The sequence below is a fragment of the Nipponia nippon genome, unplaced genomic scaffold (assembly GCF_047370975.1).
Source record: "Nipponia nippon isolate SJK-2023a ecotype South Korea unplaced genomic scaffold, ASM4737097v1 scaffold_36, whole genome shotgun sequence".
Classification (NCBI taxonomy): Eukaryota; Metazoa; Chordata; class Aves; order Pelecaniformes; family Threskiornithidae; genus Nipponia; species Nipponia nippon.
The window spans coordinates 2,489,146-2,508,703 of NW_028262354.1; the positions used below are offsets into that span (position 1 = coordinate 2,489,146).

Genomic DNA, 19,558 nt, shown 5'->3' on the forward strand with positions numbered 1-19,558 from the left:
CGGGCACCCCTCGGCACCTCCAAACCCGGCTTCGGCACCTCCAAACCCGGCTTCGGCAGCCCAAGGGGGCTGAAAGGCAGGCGATGCCCAGGTCCCTCCCTGCCTCCGCCGCACGCGTCGCGCAGCTCGCAGGCCGCCCGTCGCTCTTGCGGCTCGCGCCGGCTGCCTCGGCCCCGGCGCGTTTCTGTGGTTTTCCCTCTTTTCCAGGAATTCACACCAAACCCAGGAGCTCCCCGGCCACGGGCGGGATGGCGTAACGTGGAACTAGCCACGCTGGGGCCACTAACACCCCACGCCGGTAGCCCCGGGCTGGCCCACAGCCACGCACCCACTCAAAGCCCTCATCGCACGCGCGGCCGCCCTTGAGTGACAGCTGTCAATCAACGCCGCGGCGCCCCGCGCTCTGCCTCCACCTCGCGGCGAAACGCGATCGTGCAGCGCCCCCCTCCCCCCCCCCCCCCTTCCCCAGACGTTTAATCGGTAAGAACTTAATAAATTATTTGCTTTTTGAGCATTAACGGACGGAGGCGGCGGCGCTGCCCCGCCGCGGGGTCCGAGCCCCCGGGGAGGCTGGGGGGGGGGGGGGGAGGGGAACCCCCCATTAGTTTTGGGGGGGAAAGGTGATTTTTGCTGGGCGGCAGCTCTTGGTTTAGTTGAAATCAGCGGCAATCCGGGTCGGCTGGGGGGGGGGCTGCCCTACAGGGGCCCGATCCTGCCCCCAGCCAGCCCCTAAAACCAGAGCCCCGCTGCAGGCGGTGGAGGGACGCGATGGGGCGCGGGCTCTGCCCTGCACCCCCACCTGCTGCTCGCACCAGTTCCCCCCAGTTCCCCCCCACCCAGGAGCCGGGCACCGCTGCCCTCCCTGCCGGCACCAGCCCCACAGCATCCCCAGGGAATATCCTGACCCCAGCGACGCCCAGCAGAGCCGGGGTGGGCGACGGGGACCCCAGCCCGAAGGTGGCCCTCAGGAGGTCCCGCTTACCTGGCAGCCTCGCTGGAAGCCCGACAGAAATCCCACCTCCAGGTGGAGGGAGGCTCCGTTCTGATTTCAAGCCCATGTGGGTCTCATGAGGGATCAGGGGGTCGGGAGATGCTCCGACACCCACCGGGAAAAGCTTTGGGTAGGGAATGCGGCGCCTGAGCCGTAAGGAGGCCGCGAGGGTCCGCGGGAGCCGGAGCACGGGGCGTCTCGGGGTGTCCATCCCGGCCAAGCGAGCGAGCGGCCCGAGGACGCGCCGTCTGCTGGGAGGCACCAGAAGCTCTGCGGTGGGAACCGCCGTCTCCAGGAGCACCCCAGGGTGGCCATCGCCCCGCGCCAGGGCTGCCTGTGGGGAGGGGGCTCGCCGCCAAGCGCGGGGTGTCCGCTGGTCCTCGGACCGGTTGGATCCCTCATGGAGATGGGACAGGGATGGGAAACTGGGGACACATGAGCTGGAAAGCGGGGGTAACCCCCTGCTCCGGCACCCCTGCGGCTGCCCCAGCCGCGTCCCACCGCCCGGCTGCGTCGGGCGAGCTCGTGCCGACGTTCCCGGCGGGAGCTGGGGCAGCAGCGTCACCCCCAGCCGCCGGGACCAGGTGACACTGGGAGCATCCCCGCCGCAGCCGGACCCCTGGCGGGAGCCCGACCCCCGCACCCGGAGCGACCCCCGCTGCGCCCCGCAACGCAGGGGCTGAGGAGGGCGGGAAAGAAAGAGCCAGAGGCACAGAAAGTTATCAGAAACGTGTATTTTTTTTCTTTTTAATAGTAAACCTCTTTACAACAAATATAGTGAAAGAGTTTCCAAACAAAACTCATAAGAATTTTTCATGGTAATTATTATTATTATCGTCATTTTTTTATCTCTTTTTTTTTTTCTTATTGTGGAATATACAATAACGCATCACCATACAGCACAAAAAAAGGAATATTGAAAAAACGAACCGGACGTCTCAACCACGTGCTGCAGTCCCTGGGAAGGAGCCACTGATTGTCAAGGGTGCAGGGACGGGAGGGGACGGGGACGGGGGCGACGGCGTCCCCAGGGCTCGGTCGGCCAGGCCAGACCCCGAGGTCGCAAATACTCAAGAAAAAGATGGAATTAGTCAAAGATCCCGGTTAAAACTTTCCAAGCGCTTGGCATAAACCCTCCCTCCCCGCCCAAGGCTGCTGCTTGGCTCTCGCCGCACGGCACCCGAAGAGCGGGATACGGCGAAGAGGCCACCCCGGTCCCCGCGTCCCGTCTGCGGGACGAGCGGCACCGTCCCGCGGCTGTCCCCCGCGGGCGCAGAATCCCTTGACGCGCACACACACGCACACGCACGCACACACCCACGTGTGGAGGAGCATCGGAAAAAAAAAAAAAAAAGAGGTTAAAAATATATATATATATTTATAGATACACAGTTTATCTTTTTTTGTTTTTTTCTTTTAAATTGCTTCTCGAAACAATAAATAAAACTACTCGGGGGAAGTGCACGGTCTGTTTTGTTTCTACCTGTGCAGCGTCCTGGGGGAGAGGAGCGCTGCCTGCGGCGACCCGGGCGGGCTGAGCCGCGGAGGAGATCCAACTAACCGCCACGGAGCCGCTGAGCAGGGGGTCAGGTATATATATTTTTTTTTCTTTTAGTGCATCATTTAAAGGGTCTATTCTATTTTACACAGATCGCTGCAGGCACCCCAGCGTACGCTAACACCTACCTGCTTTGCTTGAGCTCCGGGGAGCCGGGGGCAGCGGAGGGGATGGGGTAAGAACCAGGACCCGGCCCAGCGGCCATCGGGGGGGACCCCTTTGCCAAGGGGGGACGGCGGCACAGCCGCGATGGTGTCCCCCGTCCCCCCCCCAAGGTTCAGCATCGTATTTGCCTGCAAACTGCTTGGAAAGAGCCGTGGGGAGGAGGGGAGTCGTGGCCCGAGCTGGGTGACGGGGCCGGGCAGGGCTGCTTCGGCCCTCGGCCTCGCAGGGAGACGCCGGGAGCCCGCGGGGACGTCCCGGCATTCGTCCTGCGATGGCGTGTTTGCACCCGGGGAATGGATGTTCCGTACGGCTCCGCGGCACGCTCAAGCCCGGAGAGCGAGGAAGCGTGCCGGTCTCTACACCTTGGTGACCGGAGCGGCACCGGGAGGAAAATCCCCACCTGCAAACCCAGCCAAAGTGAAAAAAAATCCCTTCTTTTCCCCCACCACGAAGCTGCCCTGCGGTAAAATGCAGGGGGGCAGCAGCCGACCCCGGCCCAGCGACGGCTTGGGCTTCTCTGCCTCTCCCCGTGGCATCAGGCTGGGGATGTCAGAAAATCCCCAGGTCCTGGAAAACCATCCCAGCCTGCTCTGAAGATGCAGCTCCCTGAGCCACACCACCCTCTTCTGGCTTAAAGAAAGCATATTTCAAAAAAAAAAGGCATCGCTCTGAGAGAACGGAGCTCGAGAGGAAAAATAAACTGGAAAATAAAGGGGTTTTCCACCCGCTGGGGAGGAGAGGGGAGCTGGGACGACCCCGTCCGCTCCTCCGAGGCCCCCTGTTCCTGCCGGGAGCGTAGCAGAGAGCCGGAGCATCCCGGCGTGCCGGGGACCTCCCTATATCCACGATCCGCTCAAAGACATTTCTGGGTGCCGGTGACCTCTCCGGACCCACGGGTGAGACGGCAGCGCTTTGGGGACCCTCTGCGGAAAAACGTCCCTGGGGCTCCCGGCCGGGAGCCTGGCGGGGTCCGGGTCTGGGACGCGGAAAATCGGGGAGCGGGGAGGGATGGGGAGAGGGGGGCACGGGAAGAGCCAAGAGGGTTAAACAAGAAATAGCTGTACAGTTCGGCCATGTCCAAAGTCAGTATTATTACAATATACTCTGACAAAAATATAATCTCATTTCATATCAATACAACCAAAAAAAAAAAAAAACAACCAAAAAACAGTTTTCTGTACTGTTACCATTGCTAACATATCGAAACGCGCTATTTACAGTTACAGTAGCCAGGTAAAATACTACAAGTGAAAGATCAGAGAGAGAGGAGGAGCGGGGAGATGGACAGACGGGGGGACAAAATCTCTGGAGAAAAGGAAAAACTAAAGGGGGAAAGGCCCTCGTCCATCCCGAGCATGGCTTCTGGCTTCGGACAGGGAAGGGTGATGGAGGTAGCGAAAACATAATACTCTGTTTATGGGTCTGGCTGGGGTTTTTTGTTGGAAAAAAGAAGAAAAGAAAAGAAAAAAAGGAAGAAAAAAGGGAAGCGAGAGGCGCAGAAGGGAAAATGAAGGGAAAATGGGAAAGGCAAACAAGAGCGAGCCTTCAGCTGAAGGCCACGGTTACGGACTCGCCCGTGGCCCCGGGAGAGGCGGACAGGGATGAATTTTTGCCACTTTGGGTGTTCAAAAATCCCCAAAACATCCCCAAATGGTACCCTCAGCCGGAGGGAGGGGAGGGGAAGGCAGGAGGTGGCACCGGCGATGGCACGGGCAAGGCATGGCCGGGAAGATGCCGCAAACTCCTTCCCCGTCGCCCTGCTCGCTCCTGCTGGGAAGCCGGCGGCGCGGAGGGGATGGCCGGCAGCACCCAGAGCCCCGCGGCCCCTCTCCCAGTCCCGCGCAGGCAGCGGCAGTTGGCAGCATTTTCCCCAGAGCTGGTGACAAACTTTCCAGTTCCCATCAAAAAGGTTGGGGGGGATTTCCCAGCTGAGCAATGTAAGGGGGGCAAAAAGTGCAGGAGGTGGAATTTTTCAAGGAAAACGTGGGGGTTTTTTTGTAAATTTGCTTTTTCCCTGGTTTGCTGAGATGTTTTTTGGGGGGGGAAGAGTGAAGTGAAGAAGGCGGGGAAGAAAAGGAACCATTTTTCTTTCTCTCGCTTTCCCCCCCGGGACCGCGCGCGGCCCTTTGCGACCAGCTCTGGTTTGAACGCCTCCATCTGCCCTCCGGCCCCATACCCGCGACGGCGACAAACCCCGTCCCCGAAGGCCTCCCCGCCACGACCGCGAGGCTCGGGGGTGCCCCTTGCACAGCCCCCCCCAGCACCACCCCCCCAGCACCAGCAGCCCTCGTCCAAGCCTCTGACGCAGCCGGGCTCTTCGCCATCCCCCAAAACCGCCCCGTTAGCACGGGGTCACCCCGTCCCCTTGCACCCGGCCGATCACCTCCGCAGCCCCGCCGGAGCGGGCGAGACCGTCCCCATCCATCCATCACCATCCTCAACGCCCGCCTGATGCACCCCAGCAGCCCACCCTGATATTTTAGGTTCGAGGCCTCATTTAGGGTCCTGCTCGGTCCCCAAATCTCCTCCCGGGGCGGGCAGGCGACTTCCCACCCCACCCTGCTGCTACGGCTGCCGGCAGCAGCATCACCCGCGCCAGACCCCGCAACCTCCTTCCATCCTCCTCCTCTCTGCACCAGCCAGGGGCAAAAACCCCGGTTATCCCGGCGCACGCCGGCGGCAGAGACCTCGCCCGCTCCCCGTGTCCCCTGGCACGTGGATGTACCCTTTATTCTGCATTTGCCCCCCAAAACGCTGCTCGCCCCGGCATCGTCCCACCGAGGGACACCGCGCACCCGGCCAACCCCATCCCCACCGCCGCCGGCACAAACACCCCGAAAACTAACCGGCCTCGGCTCTGCCAAACCCTGGGAAAGACCAGCCTTCCCGGGACGGGGGGGGGTGACAGCCGCCCCCCACCGCCGGCATCACGGCCGCATCCACCAGCCCCGCGCCCCCCAAAAGCAGCCACCCCCGGCGCTGGGCTCCCGCATCCCCCGTCGCCCCGCGGGGAGCGGGGGAGCCCCGGCGCAGCCGCAGGGAGAGGAGGGGGCCGATGCCGGCGGAGGGGGGGGGTCCGCACCGCTCGGCGGCCGGCCCCGGAGTGCGAACCACCCCGGCTTACCTCTGGATCCGGCCCGCGGCGTCGAGCCCCGGCGTGCGCGTGTTCGAGGGATCCACAGAGATTTCAAGAAGGTAAAGATCAGAAACAGACTTTGGTAAGTAACCACACTTTTAGAAAGTAATATATCATTTTTGAAACATATCAGTGCATACTTCTTATATGAAAATATACACAATTGTATTTCATTCTCCAAAAAAGGAACAATTAAAAACAAAAGCAAACTAGCCCAAACACAATATATTAGCTGTTTTTTTGGGTTTTTTTTGTGTTTTTTTTTGTTGTTTTTTTTTCTTGTCGTCGTCATCCTTTAAAATTTTTAACGCTACACTTTGTTCAGGTTACACTTTTTTTGTCTTTTTTTTTTTTTTTGTAAATGTTTTTTTTTTCTTCATGCATTGTACACCTTTATAGCCTTTGAGAATAAATAAGCTCCATTTTGCTTCCACATCTCTAAAAACTGCAGCATTTTAACTATTGTCATTTAAATCGTGCAACTTTTTTTTTTTTGCAACACCCCTTTTTAAAAAATGGAAAACATATATATATTTTAAAACTAAACCCTATACAACGCAAAAATTCCAAATTAAAAAAAAAAAACAAAACAAAACCAAAAAACTATACACAATTGTAACTGTCAACAGTACAGATGAGCACAAGAAATAAAATTAGATCAGAAACATATTTATAGAAGCACAAAGGAGGGTGCTGTTTAGATTGTCATTCTTCTTGTTACCTTTTGAAAATAAGGAAGAGTTTACTGGATACTACAGCCTGGGGGGAAATAAAGAATAATGGCCCGGACCAAAAAAAAAAAATAATATAATAATAAAATAACCCCAAGCCCCCGATAAAATAAAGACCCCCGACAAACCAACCCCCAAAACCGGTTCACCGCGACGGTGAAGCTAATGCCGTATCCGACCCGGGGCATTCCCGCTTTTCCCACGAGCCGTACTTGCCCGTGGCACCAGCCCAGGGGATCGTCGAGTCCCGCCGCCGCGCTGCTGCGGATCCGCTCCGGCGCGGCGCGGCGCGGCACGGCACGGCACGGCACGGCACGGCGCCAAACCGCTCGCGCTCTCCCCTCCAGGTGGATCTAAACCTGCATCTCTACATAACCCAGAGCGTTTTTATGTCTCGGTTTTTGTTTTTTCCAGGCTCTCAGCTTCAAGGTAGAAGTGCGAACTTGGGAGTCAGGGTATGAAGTTAATGAGCAAAAATGTTTTTTGGTTTGTTGGTTGTTTTTTTTTTGTTTTTTTTTTTGCCCCCTCGGGGTTGCTCTGCACCGATGCTCCGGCGGCGCGGACGGCGTCGAGTGCCGGGGGGGGGTCTTCACCGCCTCCTCCCCGCCGGTGTCTCCGGAGCGAGCTGCTCTGCCGGCACCTCCTGCCGCACCGCTCCCCAGCGGGGGAGAAACCGCTTGGTTGGGTTTATTTTCTTTTTGTGAAGAAAAAAAAAATATATATATAGAAAATGAGACCAATGAGACGTCGTTAATCCCGCCTAATTTCCAAAGCAAGGCCGTGCAAAGAGCTCAGGTGCGTGTCCGGTGCGCCCGGCATCGCCGGGTCAGGGGGGCCAGCGAGGGCGAGGAGGACCACGGTCCGCAGCGTCTCTCCCGCTTCCCAGATGGACAAACGGAGGCGGAGGGAGGGAGATCCGCTTCTGTCGCCGATGCCGCGCCGGCATTTTGGAGGTGAGGTCCGAGCGTCTCCCCGGCACACGGCGGTACCGGCTCGGGGAGAGGGAGACGGGGGGGTTTAACCGCACAAAACCTGCCGGGAGCCCTCCCCGGCGTCGCGGGGCTCCCATCGCCTGCCCGAGGCCCTCCGGAGCGTGGGAAGAGGAGAGGGAATTAAAAATTCATCATCAAAAAAAAAAAATCATCATCATTTGGAAAAATGGTGGCAGAAATTTGATACTTCAAAGGTTTTCATGGGGAAATTTTAGCCGGCCCATCTCTCGGGGCCTCGCTCCCGCAGGCAGGGATTTCGGGGCAAGGTGCTCGCCCTGGGCTTTGGTGAGATGCCGGTACCCGGGCAAGGCTCGGCGTGAGCCGGCACCGCAGCGCATCGGCTCATCGGCGGCTCCGGCAGCTCAGCCCCGGGCTGAGCATCGGCCACCCCGGTCCCTCTGCCGGGTCTCCGCACCCGAACCGATTCCATCGCCGGGGAGAAGAGGAAAAGTCAGGGTAGACGTGGGCCCAGAAGGGACGTGCCGGCGGCCTTTCTGCAACGCCGTTTTTAGCAGCAGCTCGCGCACCACTGTGCCCGACCGGGCAGGGTGCGGCCACGTTTTCCCTCTTTGGCCATCGTTTCTCCCAGTTTCACCCAATTTTTGGAGTATCCCTCCTCCTCCAACCACTCACTTTAAGTCGCCCCTGTTCATTTCCTAATAATCATCAACTTTTTTGTCTTGCTTTTCCAATTAGAAACTTGGCGAAAAACGCTTGCTCGGGAAAAGTTTATAAAAAAAACCTCATAAATTTGCTTCTGTTTTGCCATCGTCCCAGTATGTTTTTATGCAATACGACTCATTTCAGCGGGCTGAGCTGGACACTGGATGCTCGGCGGAGGGCTCTAGGAGGGGGATAAATCCTACCGTGACTTTTTGCTCCTCTCTCTTTGCACCAGCGTGGGGGGAAGCCGGCCCCAAAGCAGCTCCCGGCTCCTCCGCAGCCTCCAGAGCCCATCCAGGCTCCGGATGCCGACGGAGCCGTTTGGCAAAGGTGGCATCCGGGCAGGTTTTGTGCCGGTTTGCGACCGTGACCCCAGGGGTGAGCGGGGCCGGGGCCGTCCCCGCGCAGGCGGTACAAGGGTGACGAGGCGGCAGGCTGGGACGGGGACGAGGGACCGGCATCCCGGAGAAGAGCGCCTGCGGGGAGAAAGCCATCCCTAAAGCCTAGCCCAGCCAGGAACGGGCTTTTCTCCTCCAAAACCTCAAGCCCTGAGCTGGCTGCGGCGTTTTGGGGTCAGGGCGCTGATGCCTGCCCCTGGGAAACCACCGGAGCAACCGGTAGCACAAAGAAATTCCTTGGTTTTTCCTCCTTTTTCCTTCCACTAAATCACCCCGTCGAGACTTCAGCAGATTTTCCACACAGCTCACCCTCACCTTTTGAGGCCTAGGAACCTTCAGGCAAAATCCCAAAGGATAATTATTTCAGTTGCATCCTTCAATAAAAACCATTTATTCCTATTTTTCTAATTTAAAGCTTTGGCCCATGTGGAATGGGAATGCATTTTTAAAATGCATTTACAAATTTTGGTTGGTAAAACCCGCAATTTTCTTTAAAAGCAGCAAGAATGCATCCTTCCTCCTCAAAGATGCTTCGCCCAGGCAGGGGCGAGACTTTCCCCTCTGCATTTGGGAAAGGTTAACCGCACTTTTAAATAAATCACCATGGCCAGAAAGAGTGGAGTTCCCGTTCCTGCTGGAAAGGACGCTGTCTGCATCTGTTTTTCACGGAAACAGGATTAAGCCTTAAAAATCTGCCTCTTCTTCCCCCAACACACCTTTACAGGACCCGGGCAGCACACGCAGGCTGCAGATGCGTCTGCATCGCATTTAATATTGAAGCCGGGCTCTCCGGGCCGCCCTCGGCCGATGCCAGCCTGCCTTCCCAGCCGGTTTAGGAAAAGCCTTTTTTAGGAAAAGCCTTTTTTAGGAAAATCTTTTTTTTTTTTTTAGGAAAACTGGCGCCTGCCAAAGCCCTTCAACCTTTCTGAGAGCTGGATCGTGTCCGAACCGCCCCTCGCTGCGCATGGCCCTAGGAGAGCCCAGGCGCTGCTCGAAAGCGTGTTTCGGGGATGCTCCGTACCCCATCTCCCCTCGGAGCCCGTCCTGCCGCAGGCGCTCTTCCCTAGGGATACGGGCCGACCTCCCGGTGGGGACCAAGGTCCCCGGGGTCTCGCTGGTCAGCGGGCACCGACTGCCGCCTGGTCCGCCCGGATCGCGGGGATGAGCGTCGCCAGGGTCTGCTTTTTTTCGGCGAGGACGCAGCTATTTGATTTCCGTCCCCCAATTCCCCACGCGCCCGGCTATTCCCGAGCCAGCGGCCCCCGGCCGAGGAGCGCCGTATGTACTGCGTGCGTCGCCTGCTGTGCTAGAATGAATGCCTACAAAATCCTAAAGCTATTTCTCAGGCAGTTTATGATAATTTCCCCCCACCCCATCCCATCCCCATAACCCGTTTCGCCCCCGCGCCCCCCACCCCACCCCTCCCACCCCCTCCCCGCGGCCCCGCTGCGAGCCGGCGGCGCTCCCAGGGACGACGGGGACCCGTTATGTGACCCAGGTATCCAACCGCATGCGCTTTACGGAGGGGCTCTCCCCCTCGGGCTCGCTGGTGGGTCGCAGGAGGCCCAGGGATGAGCCGAAATCGGGGCGGGCGGGATCGTCCCGCTCGCTGCTGCCTTCGTAGGAGCTGGTGTTGCTGCTGAGGCTGTCGACGGGCGAGCGGCCGGTGGGCTCGTGCCGGGGCTGGTGGGGGAAGGTGCTGAGCGGGGTGGCAGTGTTTCTTTCCCGGTTGGGCGAGACGGGCTCCGACTTGATGCTGATGTTGGGGTTGGTGTTGACAGTCAAAGTGGTGGTGTGGGACAAGTGACTCCCTTGTCTGGGCATCCGGATGGCGGGGGGACGAGGTTGGGAGAGGAGGAGGAGGAGGAGAGCAGGAGGGGAGGAAGGGAGAGAAACAGACGGAGGAGGAGATAACGGGAAGTCTCTCATTATTCATCTTTTCAGTGGCCTTTTACCCTCCAATCCACAGAATTCATAACCCGCATACCCTGCGTCTGAATGAATCCAGAATTATGAATCTGGATTAGATAATTAATCTGGATTAGATTACAAATCTGGATTCATCATTAGAATTATGAATTATCAGGACTCCAGAGTTCATAATCGGCACACTCGCCACGACGCATTGCTGCCGAGCCAGGATGAGACCCCGCACAACCCTGCGGGCAGCATCCCCCCTCCGCCAGCACCCCGCGACCCAGCCCCATCCCACCCGCCGTCCCCGCAGCAGCGACCCAAACACGCGGAGGAGAGGGACCGGCTGCGGCACCCCCGGCCCGCGGGCACCCCCCGGCTCTGCCCCAGCAGCCCCCGTGGGCTGCCCAAATCCGGCGGAGGGCTCGGACGGGCCGTTTTCCTCCAAGCCGGCAACCGCTTCGGCCTCTCTACTACAACCCGAAATTCCGTCCCGGCTTTCTGCCCGTCCCGCAGCCCTGCTGGTGCAGGACGGCAGCCGCTGGGGAAGCTGCTGCCTGCCCTGCCTGGAAAACGTCCTCCAGGCAGTGGAGAAACGCGCTGAACTCGCTGTGCAAAAGCCTGGTGCAGCCATGCATCCCCTGGCACGTCATGCCGGGCTGTCAGAGCTCACTCCTAAGCTGGCATTGGGGCAAAGTCACTGAATCCCTCCCCTTCCTCAATTCCTACCTCCTTTTGTCCCACGGTCTTAGTGTGATCACAGGCAAGTTGCTTCAATCTTTATTTTGACTAAGATACTCTGAAAAAGCTCTGCGTGTGGACGCTTTATTCCAGACTAAAAGCGGATCCACTTCAGAAAACCTGCTTCAATATAGAAGTGCATATATCTTTTTCCCTGGAGTAAAGCAATTCATTTCCAACTTTAAAAGCTACCCTCTTTCTACACTAGCAGGACCACTATTTCCAGACACCCTCCTCTGCAGCGACCATTCCATTTAACTCTGCTGGACCTCAGCTCCCCCCACGTGAGGACCACCCTCCCGCTGCGGCCAGACAGCAAGAAGCAGCTCTCAGAGAGCATCACCCAGCACCCCGCCGCCCTGACGTCATCTGGGGACTCCAGGGTCACTCCTACGACAGTGGCAGGGACGGGATTCCCCAAACTTTAGGAACCGGCTGCTCTGGCTCCTCCAGCCGCTGCGGGCACGTCTGCTCCTGCCTCCTCCAAGCATGGTGGCAACCCGCTGTGGTTGCCGGGGCCCTGCGGCGGGAGGCTGACGATAACCCAGCAGAGGAGTCACGGCTCAGGTTCTGCAGGTTTGGCACCTTGGAGGAATTCCCCGTTTCCCTCTTTCCTTTCCCAACATCAGCTCAGGGGCCCCTGGTACCCATTTCACTTACATTAAATTTCCTAGCGATACAGGAACCAGGTGCTGCTGCTGCTGCGGCTGCTGCTGTTGCTGCTGCTGCTGCTGTTGCTGCTGCTGCTGTTGCTGCTGCTGCTGCTGCTGTTGCTGCTGTTGTTGCTGCTGTTGCTGTTGCTGCTGCTGCTGCTGCCAGGCAGAGATGTTGCCAAGGGACAGCCCACCAGGTGAGCTGAATGCTGGCAGCGAAGACAACTCGGCGCTCGTCAGCTGATAATCTGGAAAGGAAGGAGCCCTTCAGTCATTTCAATGTCAAACCTACTCCGACAGAGTCCCGAGCCCTGCAAGAAGATGGAGACCGGCTCGAGAGACACAAAAGAGCCACAACGTACAGAATATCAGCTACCGCCGTGAGTTGCACGGGGATGCTGGCCACAGGACGCGTCTCTTAAAATCATGGCCTGGTTTGGGTGGGAAGGGACCTTTAAAGGTCACCTAGTCCGACCCCCCTGCCATGGGCTGGGACATCTTCAACCAGATCAGGTTGCTCAGAGCCCGAACTTGACCTTGAACATTTCCAGGGATGGGGCATCCACCACCTCTCTGGGCAACCCGTGCCGGTGTCTCACCGCCCTCAGCGTGACAAATTTCTTCCTTAGATCTAGCCCGAATCGAGCGTCAAGGTACGAGCCACTACAGGGTCCCCACTTCCACACCATCCAACGCCCACTGGTTACCACTGCCCCCCCCCCAAAGCGCAGCAATGGCAAATGCAGCCCCGCGCCCGCACCGATTCCACTCAGGACGGCCCGCGGCGCGTGGCAAACCCCCACGGACACCTCTCCGGCGGAGGGCGGCCGGGTGTAAACCACACGGACACACCTTTCCTCTGGCCCCCGGGGCAGTAAACCCCCGGTAGGTGCTGACCCCCGCCGTGGGTGCTCCATTCCCCTGTGGGTACTCCCTCCCCCCGTGGGTGCTCCATTCCCCTGTGGGTGCTCTGTCCCCCGTGGGTGCTCTGTCCCCCCGTTGGATGCTCCATCCCCCGTGGGTGCTCTGTCCCCCATGGGTGCTCTGTCCCCCCGTTGGATGCTCCATCCCCCGTGGGTGCTCCATCCCCCATGGGTGCTCTGTCCCCCGTGCGTGCTCTGTCCCCCGTGGATGCTCCATACCCCGTGGGTGCTCCCTCCCCTCCGTGGGTGCTCCGTCCCCCCGTGGGTGCTCCGTCCCCCCATGGGTGCTCCATCCCCCGTGGGTGCTCCCTCCCCCCATGGGTGCTCCCTCCCCCCCTGGGTGCTCCATACCCCGTGGGTGCTCTGTCCCCCGTGGGTGCTCCCTCCCCCCCGTGGGTGCTCCATACCCCGTGGGTGCTCCGTCCCCCGTGGGTGCTCCGTCCCCGCGCGGCAGCAGGGGGCGCTCCCCACCCACGGCCGGGCCACGCACGGGGAGGGGAAGGAGATGCTCCTTCCCACGCACGACTCCGGGAGCATCCCGAACCCCCGCCCAGCATCTCAAACCCCAGCCCAGCATCCCCAGCACCCCAACCCCACCCCAGCACCCCAAGCCCCACCCCAGCATCCCCAAAACCCCAGCCCAGCATCCCCAAAACCCAGCCCAGCATCCCAAAACTCACCCTATCATCCCAAAACCCCAGCCCAGCATCCAGAAACCCAGCCCAGCATCCCAAAACTCACCCTATCATCCCAAAACCCCAGCCCAGCATCCCCAAAACCCAGCCCAGCATCCCAAAACTCACCCTATCATCCCAAAACCCCAGCCCAGCATCCAGAAACCCAGCCCAGCATCCCCAAACCCCCACCCCAGCATCCAAAACCTCATCCCAGCATCCCAAAACTCACCCCATCATCCCCAAACCCAGCCCAGCATCCCAAAACCCAGTCCAGCACCCCAAAACCTAGCCCAGCATCCTAAAAACCAGCCTAGCATCCCCAAACTCCAGCCCAGCATCCCCAAGCCCCAGCCCCAGCCCAGCATCCCCAAAACCCCAGCCCAGCATCCCCAAACCCCACCCCAGCATCTAAAAACTCACCCCAGCATCCTAAAACCCAGCCCAGCACCCCAAAACCCACCCCAGCATCCTAAAACTCAGCCCAGCATCCCAAAACCCAGCCCAGCACCCCAAAACCGGGGCGGGGGGTGGATTTTACAAAGCGTGGCAAATCCTGAGGCAACACAACATGGGCCGAAAGCAACTGCTCGTCCAGGAGATGCTCAAACCCTTGGCCAGGCGCTTCCCCCGACCCCTCTGCATCTGCTGCAGATGCCCGCAGATCCCGAGCATTTATCGAGCGCTCGCCCTCCCTCCCCGAGCCCGCTCCCGCTCCCTTTTCTCCCTTTCTTCCCCTGTCGTTTTGGGCGTCTTGTGGTTTCAGCCTTCCCCACCCCAGCGGGGCCAAACTTGCCGGCAGCGGCAGAACACAAAGAGGTGGCTGCAAAGGCGCTGAACCGCTGCCAAAGCCGCCGGGCTGATCGGAGGCACACCCTACAGAAAATCCCAGGACTGGGCTCTTCACCCTGCACGCTGCTTTACCCCCAGCACCAGCCATTCTGGTTTAGGAGCTCCTGACACCCACTGGTTACGACAGCCGCCTCCGCAGCTAACGCCAAGAGCTTGAACTGGAGCCATCCCGTATCTCGAAGCTGCAAATGGTTGGGTTTGACTTAATCAGGCTGCAGAGCCGGCACGGGAAAGGGCACGCAACCCGGGCCAGCGGGAAGCTCAGCACAACCTCACCGGCCTGAAATCGAGACAATTCCCACCCCATTAATAGGTGAGCCCTGGAAAGACGAGGCGGCAACAGCCCAGGAGTTTGCACAGGGCATCTGCACCCTACAGCCCATCTACGCGGCGATAACCCCTGCTGCAGTTATCGCTAGCAAACATCTCAGCCACAGGCACCGAAGGCGCCCGAGTGGGAACGCTTCCCTGCCTGCGGTCATCTGCAAAAGCAAAATAAATACCGAAAGCTGAAATTCAGCCCCCCCCTCCGCCCGGAGCGGTAGCAGCGCAGGGCTCAATTAAAACCTATTTTGGGGCCGTCGGCTGTACGCAGCCCGGCTGCTGGACCACACGGCCGACGATGACTTCCACGCGGGGAGAGGAGCCCTACTCGTCACGCACAGCCAGGCATCTTCTGGCCTACACCTACTAATTAGGAGAGGGAGTTCCCACCACGCCTATTCTGGGTTCTTCCAGACAAGCAGCTTTTGACATTTTTGCAAACTTTTCTCTGAGCAAATGCCAAAATGAATTACGCAGGAAACCAGCAAGTCCTTAAAGTCTTCGTGGAGGTTTGACAGGTCGCAGAACCAACCCTTCGCTCGGGCAAGTGCGCCGTAACCATCGCCTCGGGCCGGTTCGAACCCCACCAGCCCAAATCTGATGGGCCTACAAGCAGGCCGGTTTGCATTCTTCCCAAACTTTTGGGGGCCTGACGCTCATTTTCATTAAGCCCCTGTTACAACATCACCCGGAGCTCTCAAGAACCTGGAGATGGGTGTAGCTGTAATTAGCATCCACTTAAAAGCACCTTCACGCTGCCGGCGCAGCGCAATGGGCTATAGCGTGACAGGATCGGGCCCTCACAGACCCTCTGGATACGACAGCGACTTCTCGTTATTTATAGGAGTTTCCCCTTGATTTTAATCCCATGAAACTCTTGGGCTCGACCACGTCTTGCGGCAGCGAGTTCCACGAGTGATGCTGCAGCTGCGCGGGGAGAGCCAGGCACGTGCTTCCAGCAGCACGTTTCCCTCTCCTATTAAATTATCCATAGAACCAGAGAATCGTTAAAGTTGGAAAAGACCCTTAAGATCATCGAGTCCAACCGTTAACCTATCACTGCCAAACAGAAAAAGCTCTTACCCGGGCCGCGCGCTCTTACCTGTGTTGTACGCCGTGGGCATGGCAGAGAAAGGCAGCCCCTGCGTCAGCAAACTCGGAGTAGCCACAGAAACAACCGGCGTGGTTAAAGAGTGAGTTGCTTGGGAGACACCTAACCGCTGCGTATTCTGCTGGGGAAGCAAACGGAGAGGGAGTTACAACCCAGGTGTATTTTACTCTGTCGTCCTTGTGGGTTGTGGCCCCCCAAAAACCTCGGGCTGCAGCTGCCCCCCTGGGCATGCACCAGCCTTTTCCAAGCAGCCGAGGCTGATCACAGAGCCCGTGGGACTGAGCAGGATTGATCCTCCGGCCACTCCGCATGGCAACAAAGCCAAGGGCAAACCACACCGGGGACAGACATTTCGGACCCTTGTGACATTCACTTGCAGGTCACTCGGCATCGGCCTCGCGTCACCTTTCTGCCCAGGGCTGGGCTTCACCCGCAAGGACCAGCAACGTTCCTGCAAGCATGGAGGGGGAATAACAGTGGGATGCCTCAGTCTGTATTCCCTCCGATGTACAAAAAATCACTGTTTCCCAGAGGATGCACTGTGCTCCTCAGGGAGTGAGACAGGTACCGAACAAAACCAGGACCAGCTAACGCGGCGCAGAGCCGACACGTCCTCCTCCCTGCAGCACCCACGTCCACGAGCGTGCCTCTAAGGCAAGCTGGAGATGCGAAGCACCAGTCTCAGGACTTTAAGGCACTCTGGCATCCTTAAACCTAAAATCCAGTGCTCAGCAACCTGCCGGCTTGATGCCCTCATGGGGTTTGGGTGACTCGGGCATTAGCAGGTCCACTGTGGAAAAATTCTGCCCTTGGACCAGTGCATGCCAGCCTCCCCCCGTGGTTTTCCAGGCACTTATGTGGGTGGATCTACGGGTCGGATTCAGCCCTGTTTACAAGGCAGATAATCTGGGCTGTCTCTGCTGATCTGATTTAAATCAGACTCAAGAGGCTTGACTTTAATCTGAAGCACCCCGGCGCACGTCACCCTGTGAAGACTGGGGCAGTGCCCAGCTTAAATCACGCCTGGCATGAGGCTGGCTGCGTCCCCGGGGACGCGGCGGGGAGCCTTCCTCCCCGCTCGCCGTGAGGCGCCGAGGGCTCCCAGGGCCTTTTAGGGTTGGGCATGGGACCCTGCGATGGTTCACGGCCATGCAGGACTCTCCTGGGATAAGGGTGGAGGCTAAAAGCCCTGCCCTTGCCACCTCCGGAGGGTGACAGCACCCCGGCGTGCTGGATTTGCAGCACCCTGCACCCAGATGCTGCCCAGCCCGCAGGTCCCTCCCCGCCACCCAGGGAAGGCGATTACCAGGGCTGTAATTGCTAAAGCCCTGGGGCTGTAGGAGCAGGTTTTCCTGGCCCAAATCCTGCTGGCAACCATCCTCGGCCGTGCCCACTGCCCGCGGGTTAAGGACGCTGCAGAGAAATGCCTTCACGGTGGGCAGGATTCAGCCCTGTCCCTCTCCTGTGCACCGGACCCTGAGCCAGCCCAGCAGGATGCGACCCGCAGCTCCATCCCCTCCGCGCCCTGGTAGCCTTGCACCGGGGCTCTGCGGCTTTCCGGGGAGAGCGCCGGCACGGGGATGAATACGGCTGCGACAGAGGGCTGGGGCGGTGGGACGCTGGCGTATCGGCCCCGGGAACGGGGCAGCAGCCATCGCCGTTACAGCACGAGGCGAGCGCGGGGATGTCAGACCCGGCTGCGCCGTAGGAAGCCCCCAAGTTTTCATCCCGATTCATGCAGGTAGGAGGTGCAGAGGTGTGCAAGCTGCCCCCCGCCCCGCGCCACTCACACCGCCGTGCACCTTGCAAAATGCTCCCGGTTGCAAAGTTACAAAACCATGCAGGCATGCTCCCGGTGAGATCGCTTGTCGCCGTGGGCTCGGTGGATGGATCCTGCTCTACCCTTCGGATTAGGAGCGTGTAAGAGAAATGGGGGGACGCCTCTCTGAACCCACTAAAAGAGCAGACCGCGCTCGGAGCCTAACGCTGTCAGGAGCAAACCCACGAGGTTGGCGGGGGCTGAGAACTGCGGGCAAAGGGTTAAGGGCAGCGGGGCAGGTCTCAGCGGAGGGGCAGCTGACTCATCCCGCTGCCTGTGTGTAAAGAGGTGGGAGTTGCCATTTAGAGAGAAGATCTGGTGTGTAGGTTGAGCAATATGGAAGGAACAAATCTGGGGAGAAGGTTAGCAGAGCAGGGGGGGGGCATCTGCACCAGGCGGGATGAATCCGCGGAGCAGCCGAGGCAACGCTCTGCTTTCCCCTTCCCGATCCAGCTGTGCTGAGGTCCCTGTCCCCCACTCCTGGGTTTCGTCACCCTCCACCTCCCCGCTGCCAGCTCAGCTTGGGCGAGGGCTGTTCTTCACTTCAGGCAAAAATCAGCCGGGTTAGCTCAGACTAACAATTAAAACCGTTCATGCCAACCCGGCTGATTTTTGCCTAAAGCAAGCTGCTCCTCCAGCTCGGAGACAGGCAATGCCCTCTGGCAGCGGGAACGGTGATGAGCAGATGGGGAGGCGGGTGGTGATTGTTTTCACTCTGCAGATGGGGAAACTGAGGCACGGAGCTGCTGGGAGGAGGGCCATTAAGCAAGAAGGGTTTTGGAGCATGGAGAGTGGCAGAATTCAAGTCTGCCAAAGCCCTGGCCAATCCTTCCCCTGGCCAAGAGTGTCTCCTTGCAGGCTGCGAGAGGTATTGGCTTACTCCTGTGTTTTTGGAGAGCTTTTCCCTGGCTGCGTTAGCTGCATCCTACAGCGGCTCTCGCCCTTTCCTCGCTGCGCTGACCTGTCGCCCATCTGCCCTGCACCAGAATAGCAACAGAACAGGGTGAATCATTGCCACAAACAAGGTGGTGTTCACTTTGCTGGCGGGGGGAGAAAAAAAGCCGTAAAAATAACACAGAAAACAGCCCCTGTGCACAAAGAAGGTTTAGGGAGTGCACTAGCCAGCCAGTGGATTTACACAGGCTTTAAATAATATCCTTAATATGGGAAGCGCCTGATTTACTCCCTATCTCTCATGTGGTGGCAGTGGGCCAGGTCTTCCCGTGCTGTAAACCGCGGTGGCTCCAGCGAAGCCCGCGGGGCAGGGTCCCGGGCAGCGGCGGTGCCCAGGCTGGCTCCGCGCAGCCCAGAAGGGACCCGGGCTGACCCCCCCCCGGGGAAACCAGCACAGCTTTTTTGGCCTCGCTGGAGAAACAGGCGCTGTACAGCTCCTGTCAGCTCCTCCTTTTCCATAGGGAACCTGATTTTCCTAAAAGGGCGTTTTTCTCGGGATTGATTTTCTGTGGCAGGACTGGATGTGACATTTGCGCTGGCACCCGCGTCCCGCCGCGTTCCCAGCGGAGGGCAAAGGGGCCGGTGTCCACCCTCTACGTGCGCCCCGCGCCTTTGCCGAGCCAGGGCAGGGTGCGGGGACCAACAGGACAAGCGGCCCACGTCCCACCCCGCCGCCATGCGCGCTCAGCGGGGAACTCACCAGAGCCAAGTGGTCCTCCGTCTGCCCGCGGGAGAACAGAGAGAAAACCGAGAGGCACCGTTAACTCCACAGCCCCGCCAACCGCCGCGCCGCCACGCTCGCCCGCACCGCGCCCTCGCCTACCGCGGGGCACGTACGGTTACGCTTGTATGGGTTACGCTTGTGCCCGGCGCAGGGCTTTGTACTGTGCTGGTTGCAGGGACAGGCTTTGCACCGTGATGTTTGCATCCAGCATGGTGCAAACAGGAATCCAAGCCTT

The 19,558-nt window shown here is 59.1% G+C and overlaps 1 protein-coding gene across 10 annotated transcripts in view; it reads right to left on the reverse strand.

The window, feature by feature from the left end:
- Positions 1 to 10,073: 10,073 nt before the first annotated feature.
- MEF2D (myocyte enhancer factor 2D) overlaps positions 10,074 to 19,558 on the reverse strand; it is a 98,629-nt gene continuing 89,144 nt past the window's right edge. For 6 of the 10 annotated variants that reach the window (XM_087772208.1, XM_087772213.1, XM_087772207.1 and 3 more), the window contains exons 9-12: positions 19,300 to 19,320; positions 15,818 to 15,947; positions 11,950 to 12,190; positions 10,074 to 10,450 (exon numbers count right to left, since the gene is read on the reverse strand). In XM_087772208.1, coding sequence (XP_087628334.1) covers positions 10,120 to 10,450; positions 11,950 to 12,190; positions 15,818 to 15,947; positions 19,300 to 19,320 — 723 coding nt within the window. In that variant the 3' untranslated portion in view covers positions 10,074 to 10,119. The remainder of the gene's footprint in view (positions 10,451 to 11,949; positions 12,191 to 15,817; positions 15,948 to 19,299; positions 19,321 to 19,558) is intronic. The other 4 variants (XM_087772214.1, XM_087772212.1, XM_087772216.1 and 1 more) reach the window with 3 other exon arrangements.